This window comes from Pteronotus mesoamericanus, unplaced genomic scaffold (genome assembly GCF_021234165.1).
Source record: "Pteronotus mesoamericanus isolate MK-2021 breed Mesoamerican mustached bat unplaced genomic scaffold, CSHL_Meso_final contig_74, whole genome shotgun sequence".
Classification (NCBI taxonomy): Eukaryota; Metazoa; Chordata; class Mammalia; order Chiroptera; family Mormoopidae; genus Pteronotus; species Pteronotus mesoamericanus.
Window position 1 is genome coordinate 44272559 of NW_026555247.1, and position 10086 is coordinate 44282644.

General features: G+C 61.4%; 1 protein-coding gene across 1 annotated transcript in view; it reads left to right on the plus strand.

Moving 5' to 3' along the window:
- Positions 1-9437, plus strand: part of ATP9B (ATPase phospholipid transporting 9B (putative)) — a 114353-nt gene extending 104916 nt beyond the window's left edge. The window contains exons 20-29 of the mRNA XM_054583795.1: positions 1351-1449; positions 2926-3015; positions 3207-3351; positions 3578-3642; positions 4375-4530; positions 4618-4682; positions 6089-6197; positions 7180-7237; positions 7848-8051; positions 9131-9437. Of these exons, the coding sequence (XP_054439770.1) occupies positions 1351-1449; positions 2926-3015; positions 3207-3351; positions 3578-3642; positions 4375-4530; positions 4618-4682; positions 6089-6197; positions 7180-7237; positions 7848-8051; positions 9131-9267 (1128 nt within the window). The 3' untranslated portion in view covers positions 9268-9437. The remainder of the gene's footprint in view (positions 1-1350; positions 1450-2925; positions 3016-3206; positions 3352-3577; positions 3643-4374; positions 4531-4617; positions 4683-6088; positions 6198-7179; positions 7238-7847; positions 8052-9130) is intronic.
- Positions 9438-10086: the final 649 nt, after the last annotated feature.

Sequence of the window (10086 nt, forward strand, 5' to 3'; positions counted from 1 at the left end):
GGCGAAACAGCAGCGACGGGGGCGTGAGCTCATGGGCAGGGGTTCAGTGAGCCGCTCACTCTCAGACCTGGCGGGGCCCCAGACCTGGCTGCCAGGGGTGAGGGGACGGGGCTGTCACCAGCGGACCCTGCTCGCTTTCTTACGCGTTTCCAAACACTTCCGGCCCGTCCTTTCCCCGCTGTCCGGGCCGGGCCCTCAGGAGGTGAAGGGGCGGGCGCTCCTCGTGCAGAGACCTGAGCGTTTACATCAGTTCTCGCTCAACCGGGGAAGTCTCCCTTATTTTCTCTTCTGGTTGAAGGGAGCATCCTTCCTGTGACGCCCCCTGAAACCCAAGTCCCTGCTCCGGCCGATGGGCACCCCCGGGCGGCGGGTGGGCCCCCGGCGGGCGGGCCTGGCTCCCGCGCCTCCACCGCAGCCTCGCGCTCCCTGCACGTCCAGCCTCGGGTCCGGGCTCAGGACAGGTGCATGCTGTGCGGGGCACACAGCACACACCGCAGGGCAGGGAGGAGCCGCGGTGCATCCGGAGAACTAGCGTGCGTTTGACTTTTCTGTCTCCGCTTCCAAAAGCGCATGTCTGTGTGTGACGGGTGAGGCGGCTGAAAATTCAGGTGATGAGAAGTCACTACACGTTTTTGCTGTTACAAAAATAAACAGACCATTCGCGTTATACATTAAAGTCCTGGTTCCGCTTTCTTTTCACTTACTCTAGGGACGTTTATATACATGACATGTGCGTGTGTGTGTGATTTAAAGGTTTTATTCGATACAGCTTCCAGCCTAGCTACGCCTGTTCACCCACTTTGAGCCCCAGTTTCTAGCCGAGAGCCAGGCAGCTGGAAGAGGGCCTGGCTGCAGGGCTGCGTGAGCGCCGCCCTGTGATGCGCCCCGGGTCTCGGCCCCAAGCCTGCACGTCACTCTGCGGCCACTGCTTTTCTGAAGCAGTGTGACAGGGACTTTGCTGCCGTGGCCAGCTCCACCACCTCGCCGTGGCCAAGTGCCCGGCTCGCTGGCGCACACGTGCTGTGCTGCTGTCCCGCTCCAGAGCTGCTCTCCCTGCCAGCCTGGCACTCTGTCCCCATGAAGCCGAGCTCCCGTCCCCTTCCCGCAGCCCCTGCTCCCGCCGTCTGCCTCCTGTCCCCGTGGCTCTGACGGTGCCAGGGACCTCCTGCAAGGGGAACGGACCGCATCTGCTCCTGGCGGCTGGCTCCCTCCGCCCCGCGACGGCTCGCTCTCACTCTGCCCCCGGTGGCCACTCGGCCGCGCCCGCGAGTGCTGCAAATGTGGGCCGTGGCGTCCCTGGGAGGGACACAGGAAGGGGGCTGGGGGTCACCGGTGTGAACTGTTTCCTAGATATGGATGCTGACGGGTGACAAGCTGGAGACGGCCACCTGCATCGCCAAGAGCTCGCACCTGGTGTCCAGGGCACAGGACGTCCACATCTTCAGGCCCGTAAGTCCCTGTCCCAGATTCTGAACGTCTTACCCGACGGGCGAACCCCAGTGCGCCTCCGAGAAGGGGGACGCTGCTCCTCACACATGACCAAGTGTCCGTTTTAAAAGAGAAATACTGGGGTTTTCTTACTCAGTGTATGAAAGCATTAGAAATTGACTTCTTCTAGTTCCATTAACTGTGATCAAAAGCGGCCTTTTCGATAGGAGCAAGGTCTGCCTGAACACACGCGCACGCTTCCGCTGCCCCGTTGGAATTGCTCGTACAGCCGCCGCCCGCTTCCGAGCAGACGGGCTGCGGCGCGTTTCTGTCCCGCTGGAAAGGCGCGCGCCCACGAGAACCCCGTCCCCGCAGTCGCGCGCGTCACACGGGTGCGGAGGCTCCCGACGCAGACCAGGAGCGCGGCTCCGCCTGCCACCGCTGTCACAGCGCGTGCTCTCCCTCGGTCGGCTCGAAGAAAATTGATAGAAATGATTAAGTTTATGTGTTTACTGTACGCAGTACTGACGACTACATTTAATTCCAATGAAAGATAAAAGTTCCCGGGGTCTTGATGGATGGTGGGTGAGCAGACAGTGCCTGCCTCTGCGCCTGCTCGGAATGCGGCATGCGCACCTACAGACGCAGTTATGGAATATAATTTACATGTAAATGCAGTTTATGTCGAGGCATCAGAATCGCAAATTAGGCCCTGCAGACGACTATTTGCAATTAAATTATTAACGATTCTGATAAAACTTGAGATCAATTTTTGTTGACTTTTCAGTGTTATAGCACCAGAAATTAAGATTTCCACAATAAAGCCTACCTATTTAAAGACAAATCTGAGGTTAATTTGGACCACATATGAAACTTTTAATTTATTTCAGTCCTCTAATATATCATTTTTTTTATGCCCCATAAAATCTCCCCAGAAAGAATGTCAAAACCAGTATGTTGGTGTCTAAAGTGTGTCCATGCTAAAGTTAATGGACACAGTGACTTAAACAATGACATTGAAAAGCTTGATTTGACGCTTTTGCCCTTTGCCAGCCCGAGCGACCTGAGAGGAGGAGCCCTGTGGCTCGGACCAGGGACGCCGCGCGGCTGGTGGAGGCCTGGCCCGGTCGCCTGTCCCTCTCTCTGCCCAGGAGCTCGGCTCCCAGGGCCCCGCGTCACCGTGCGGCTGTGCCACAGGCTCTTCGCTAGCGGGGTGCTGTGGGGACAGGCGGGGAGGCCGCCGTCAGCACGGGGGCCTGGTGTCTCTTTCCAGACAAGCAGGCGACCTCTGTGCACTGTGGTGCATCGCGGCTGCGGTGCTTCAAGTGCTGCAGGTCAGAAAACGTGACTTGTGTGTCCACGGGGCTCCGCCCCCTGCCTCACGGGCCGAGCGCCTTTCGGTTTCCAGGGCCGTGTCTGAAGGCGTCAGTGACGCGCAGCCAGGGTCTGTGTGCCGGGGCCTGCTCTCGACACTGCGCCCCCCCCCCTTTGGTGCAGGTGGCCAACCGTGGGGAGGCCCACCTGGAGCTAAACGCCTTCCGCAGGAAGCACGACTGCGCGCTCGTCATATCTGGGGACTCCCTGGAGGTGAGGCTGGTCCCAGTCCAGCATGTGTGTGTCCGCCCGCCCGCCCGTGTCTCTGCCTGGCACGTGCCAGCTTTACCTCCCGGGGCGGGGGCCACCTGGCTGAAGGCGCCTGCCTGCGCACCTCTGACTGTGTGACCGGCCCCGCCGTGCGGCCACGTGGCTGCGGGCGCGGCGACCGGGCCGTGTTGCAGGTGTGCCTGCGGTACTACGAACACGAGCTGGCAGAGCTGGCCTGCCAGTGCCCGGCCGTGGTCTGCTGCCGCTGCTCCCCCACGCAGAAGGCCCGCATCGTGAGGCTGCTGCAACAGCACACGCACAGGCGCACCTGTGCCGTCGGTGAGCACCCCTTTGCCAGCCCCCCCAGCCCTGTGCCTGGGGCCACACCCTCGCGATCCCCTTAGAGTTTAAGAGAAACTGGTGTCCTGCAGTTTACAGGCAGAACACCCTCCCACCCCGGGTAGATTGCATCTCTTTGCCAGGCGTCCTGACACAGCGTCTGCTGGTGGCAGAGAACAGGACCTGTAGGTTTTCTCTTTCCCCTCTACTTGCTCCTGCTTCCCAGGGGATGGAGGAAATGACGTGAGCATGATCCAGGCCGCAGACTGCGGGATCGGGATCGAAGGGAAGGTGAGTTCGTCCCCTCATGGTGGCGTCTCGAGCGCATCTGGGCAGCACAGCCCGAGAGCCCGCTCCTAGCCACTCCACGCGCGGAGGAGGGTGGGCAAGCCCCTTCACGAGAGGCAGGCAGGAAGCGGAGCCGGTCAGGGCCGCCCCCTCCCGGGTCCTCACTGTCATCTGAGGACCTGCGGGTCCCCGCGGACATCACCACATCCTCAACGACCATGCCTGGAGCTCACGGGACCCGCAGCTTCCCTTTCATGCTTGGCACACGGTCGTTTTTGGATGGCGCGTCTCCCAGCTGGCTGGGAGCCATGGCGTGGCGTTTGTCTCCTGCGCTCACATAACAACACACCCGGAAAGACCCGGGGCTGCAGGACAGCTCTCCCGGGGCTGCCCTGCTCCTGGTGCCAACCCTGGTGTGCCGCTGTCGGGGCCTCCCTCCGTGACGCCCAGCGGCTTTGTGAGGGGACGGGCGGGCGGGGGCGTTCAATGCAAGAGAACTTGGGCTGATGGTCGTCCTGGAAGTGCTGAGAGCCTCGAGGTCCCAGGCCAGCCCCCAGGCAGCACTGCGCTCCCGCCTCTGCCAAGCTTCTCTGATACCGAGAGGCGTGGGAGGAGTGGTCCCCTGGCCCCGGCGGCCGCCCTGTGCCATTGGGCGGGGACCCCAGCCTTCTCTGGTGGCCCCGAGCCCGGCGGTGCGCCGCGGAGCGCGGTGTGCGAGGTGCCTGTGCGTTGCAGGAGGGCAGGGCGGCCTCGCTGGCGGCCGACTTCTCCATCACGCAGTTCCGGCACATTGGCCGGCTGCTCGTGGTACACGGGCGGAGCAGCTACAAGCGGTCAGCGGCGCTCGGCCAGTTCGTCATGCACCGGGGCCTCATCATCTCCACCATGCAGGTGCGCTGGCAACCGGGCCCCACGGGCGGCCGGACACGCGGGGGTGTGGGAGGGCCTGTGGCTGACGCTGCCCCGTCCCCTCCCAAGGCCGTGTTCTCCTCCGTCTGCTACTTCGCGTCTGTGCCGCTGTACCAGGGGTTCCTCATGGTGGGGTAAGTGCTGGCGGGGGCGCTGGGGCCGCCGCCGCTGCTGCCTGGGGGCCCAGCACACGTGGCGTGTGGAGCGGTGCCGACACAGGAGCCGCGCTTTGCTGGCCGAACGTGGCAACGTGTCCCTGTCTGCCGTGCCTCTGGTGCTTCTATCGCTAAATTAGAATTTGTTTTCACGGCAGAGCCATTATATGTGTCGTCAGGAGCTATTGGGCCGGCCAAAAAGTTCCTTTGGTTTCCTCCCTGCTGTGGTTCTAGTAGTGCTTAGTTGTCTTTAACTTCATTTGAAACAATTTTGCTTGACTGTATCATGGCAACTGTCCTATCAGCTTGCGTTAAAAAAAAACTTACCAAATTGGTGAGTTTTTGTGTAGCCCTTGTAATATAGAAGGTGGAAGAAAATATACAACATTTTCAACATATTGGGCTTCATTATTTCAAGAAAGGTAAAAATGCAACTGAAACGCAAAATAAAAAGATTTGCACAGTACATGGAGAAGGTGCTGTGACTGACAAAATGTGTCAGAGGTGGTTTGTGAAGTTCTGTGCTGCAGATTTCTCGATGCTCCGTCGGCGGGTAGACCAGTTGAAGTTGATGGCGATCCAGTTGGCACGTTAACTGAGGACAGGCAATGTTACCCCAGGCAGGAGACAGCCGATACACTCAGAACGTCCAAATCAATAAAGTTATTGGTGAAAATGAAAAATATGTCATTTACGGAAAAAAAAAATACATGGACTTTTTGGCCAACCCAATTACGAGAAACAGGGAGTGACCCGGATTTCAGTGACCAGCGGGTCACGGGAGGTGGTACCGGCACAGCCGCAGACAAAGGAGGGACGTGCTGGCACAGCAACACCCAAGGCCTCTCCAGGGAGTCGCCCGCGTGAAGGCGCCACCCCCACAGGCTGCCTGCGATGTGACGCGTGCAGGCAGCCTGACGTGATGAAAAAGGATAAGATGGCGCGCGGATCCGCAGTGGCCGGGCCTGGGGGCGGAAGCGGAGTGGCAGCAGGAGGGCCGGGGAAGGCTGCCCTGGCTCAGCCCCAGGTGCCCGCCCCGTCCCGGCCGAGGCTGGGCTGCCGTGTGCGAGATGCCACCGCTGGGGACAGCCGGTCAAAGGGCCCGGGCTCCCTGTTACATCTGACCACTGCACGCGAAGCCACCACTGTCCCAAGGTGTTTACTGAAAAAGGGAAACCGGGTCCCGCCACCTGTGTGCACGTGGGGCCTCCGACCGTGTTGCCACGTTGGGGGAGAAGGGTTCAGATTGAGGGAAAGTCGTGCCGGGTGCCCCCAAGTGTTTGTTCTGCTTAGTTTTTGAACCTTTGGCCTCTGACCCCAGAGGCGAACCCCCAGTCATGCGGGAACGCTCATCACACTGACCTCGCTGTGCTCTGGGTTCTCAGCTACGCGACCATCTACACCATGTTCCCGGTGTTCTCGCTGGTGCTGGACCAGGATGTGAAGCCGGACACAGCCATGCTGTACCCGGAGCTCTACAAGGACCTCACCAAGGTATGGGCCGAGGCCGGGCTGCCCCCAGCCCCTTGTGGCTCTCCGGGTCCTTCAGAAACAACGCACTGCGAGAAGCAGGGTTCGTGTGAGGCGGTTTCCTGCAGGTTTTAAATCTTTTTTGGTGCCTCCAGACATGTTTTTATTTCCTGCGGTTATTTTTGGTATTTTCCTTTTGAGTTAAATTTTAAGAAGGGGAAACATGCCGGCAAACACACGCGCATTTCTCGGGCATTGGCAAGGGAGCTCGGGTTTCACAGTGCAGCTCGGCCTCGGGCCGCGGCGGCTCTTCCGCGGACTTAGCCAGTGGGTCCTGAGCCCCCGCCTGCCGTCCGGCTGTGCGCCCTTCCTGTGTCTGTGTGGGGGTCTCGGGCTGCAGCCCCCGGGCCGCACCTCGTGCCTGCCTACAGCGGGGGCCGCAGAAGCACATCTGTGTGCGCAAGTGGTTCTGCCCCCGAGACCGCAGACCGTGGCTGCGGTGACGTTGCGGAGGAGAAGCCCACCCCAGAAACTGCCAAAGATTCAGCCACTTGCCCAACGCTGTGCGTTAAGGTTACAGTGTTCGTGAAGGGAGTTTTGAGTTTGTCACGTTTTTATGAACGCACATTTCTGCAGCCCCGAAGACACGCTCTGTGGGCGGGGCTGCTCAGCCCTCCCAGCGCAGGCCGTGGCGGCTCCGGGACCGTCCGGTAGGCTTGCGTTCCTTGAACCCGCACAGAGAACAAAGTCCTCGAGCCCCGAATACGCTTAGACTCACAGCTGAGAAGCCGGCGGCCTCGGCCTGGCCGAGGTGTGAGGCAGCGGTGCAGGCCCAGACGGAGCACCAGCCCCGCAGCCCAGAACCCCTGCCGTCGGACGGCTTCTGTCCCAGGCTGCCTGCCTGACGGTGGCAGGGTGGCAGGGAGCCAGGGTCGGGGCGGTCACCAGGCCGAGCCCCTGAGCCACTGGAGGCTCGGCGCTGACGGCTCCCTCCCTCTCTCCCCAGGGCAGATCCTTGTCCTTTAAGACCTTCCTCGTCTGGGTCGTGATCAGCATTTACCAAGGTAAGAGGCGGTGGCTCCATCTGTGGCGGCGCTGTGTCTGTCTGCCCCTTCGATTCCAGCGGCCGAACTGGCCTTCGATCCCGTAAGCCCTGTTCCCGAGCGGGGCTTCCGGCCTCTTCACAGGGCAGTGGGTTGGCACTTCTTGGAAGTGATGATTGTCGCGTGGAAACCCACTCATTTGTAGTTAAATGTGCGTCTGGGAAAATTGTGACGCACGCTCACCACATGGCGCGCGTTTGTGGGCGGCAGGGCTGGGGGGGCTGGGATGTGGCGTCGCTGGTCGCTGGCGCCCGGGGTCACGCTCCCAACACACGAGAGGCCTCCCAGGGCGTGAGGACCAGGCCGAGCCGACTGGCCGCATCGAGAGGCTCCGTTACGTACCCTCCGGGAAGCGGGGGTGGCTTCTGCTGCAGATGCTTATTCATGACCTGCTTTAAAGGAGTTGGCAGTCCGTGGGCAGCGTGGGGCAGCCCGCATGCCACGTCTCCACGTGCTGTGGATATCCGTTTGCCGTGTCTGTCCTCGCCACGGGGCGAGGCCCTGGAGCATCCTGTCCAGACCGAGAACGCTGCCGCCTAACATGCCGCGCCCCCCTCCCGCTGTGTTGCAGGCGGCGTCCTCATGTACGGGGCGCTGGTGCTCTTCGAGTCTGAGTTCGTCCACGTCGTGGCCATCTCGTTCACGGCCCTCGTCCTCACCGAGCTGCTGATGGTGGCGCTGACCGTCCGCACATGGCACTGGCTGATGGTCGTGGCCGAGCTCCTCAGCCTGGGCTGCTACGTGGCCTCGCTCGCGTTTCTGAACGAGTATTTTGGTAAGCTGCCTTGGAGTCGTTCTGGGGTAATTGTCTATTAGTGGACATTTTTTTTATTACCTCTTCACACATTGTCTTAAATCATAGATCACAGTAAAATGCACACCAGAAAGCTTCAAACACAGAAACTTATCAGGGGAAAGATTCAACCCCTTGTAATAGTAAAATTAAGATACTGGCTTTTAGAGAGACACTGAGTATGTGGCATGGAGGCCCCTACACACCCGGTGCCCACGGCAGCCCCTGCGGGTCCCGCGCACCCAGCAGCCGGCCACATGCCAGCGTGGAGCTCCCTCCGCCCGCGTCCCCGCCACTGCCATCTCCCCCCCCCCCCGCCCAGCTTGGCCAGCACCAACCGGGTGACACATGATGCTGCACGCGAGAGCTGATAGTGACAAGGCCCTGGGCGGGGTCAGGCGGTGGCTGTCCCACGCCTCCAGCACAGGCCTTTCTCCATCTCGTTCCGATCCGCCCTCACCTGACACCGATCAAACCCATCGTCACTCTCGTGCCCAGTGTTGTCCTTTGCGGCCGGGGTGTGGGAGTGGCTTCTCTGTGTCGCCCCCCAGCCAATGCACGTGGCTGCAGGCCTGCATGAGACTGTTCAAGGTCTTTATTTATTTTTTCAGATCCTATTTATTTAGTTTTAGAGAGAAGGGAGGGAGACAGAAGCATCCGTATGCGGTTGCCTCTCATCGAAGGCAGCTCCAGACGGTGCGCGCGCAGCACGGTGGTGACCCCAAGGCCAAGGGTCAGGAAGGATGCGCCCTGCTCTGCAACCACACAGCCACCCTTGAGGGCGGGAAGGTGGGCCTGGGCAGCCTGGACATGTCGTGGGGTCCGGCCGCCCGGTGCCCGAGCGGCTGCCCTGGCCGGCCTTGGGTGGCCGTGGTCACACCCTCTCTGAGGTTGGGGTTGCCTGCTCCCTGTTGGGAAAACTCATCACCTGGCACGCAGGCACGGCCGGAGGCCCACGCGGGCCGCCTCCCGGGCCAGGCAGTGCCTCCAGGGGGCGCGCAGCAGGTGGGCGCCGCGGCCTCCCTACCCGCCTCTAGCTCCTTCCTGTGTCTCCCTTACAGACGTGGCCTTCATCACAACGGTGGCCTTCGTGTGGAAGGTGTCGGCCGTCACCGTGGTCAGCTGCCTCCCGCTCTACATCCTCAAGTACTTGAAACGCAAGCTGTCCCCACCCAGCTACTCCAAGCTGACCTCGTAGCGCGAGCCCTGGGGCCTCCCAGGGGCAGCTGTGCTGTGGCCACGGGACAGAAAGGCCGGTGCACGGAGCCTGAGGCGCGTCCCCCGACGCCGGCACTGTGGCAGGAGTGCCTCCGGGCAGGGCCGCCTCCCTGTCCCTTCCAGTTTTTTAAATTTCATTGTCATATCAAACCAGCTTCCGTTTCTGTAAAGCATTCCTCTCTCCCCTGTTCCCGAGAATTGAAGCGAAAGTGCATCGATCGGGTGCTCTGCGGCGGCCTCCCTGCTCGGGAGCTGCTGCGCCGCTGTGGCAGGGCAGCTCTGGCCCAGCCGATAAAGCCCTGCACTGAGGCCGCGCGTGTGCGTGTGCGTGTGCGTGTGCGTGTCCCACCCGGTCCTGTGGCGCCGGCTGTGTCAGGGAGCTGGTGTGCAGGGTTCTGTCCTCACACCCATGACATCGCCCTTGACTGCAAAGCCACATCTGCGTGGACACTGCGTTCTGCGAGCACACAGGCCAGCGGCCTGTCCCCGGCTCTCCCGCCTGCTCAGGTTGCAGACACAGACGCTCTTGACCGAACGTGGGAAGGCCTGGCCCCCAGCTGCTGTCCTGGCCCCCACACTCTGCACCTGCTGCCTGGAGCCTGGGCGTCCTTGGCGGGTCGTCAGGCTGCCAGGCCCTCCCTGAGCAGGAGGCTTAAGGCCTTGCACCAGGCACCTGGGTCTGTTTGCGCCTTTTCTCTTAGTTTCCCACTGAGTGTCACGTCCCCCAGTCCCCGGGAGGTCGGGCCTGGACCCCCAGAGGTGCCCTCGGCCTGCACAGGCTCCCGGCTACACTGGGGCC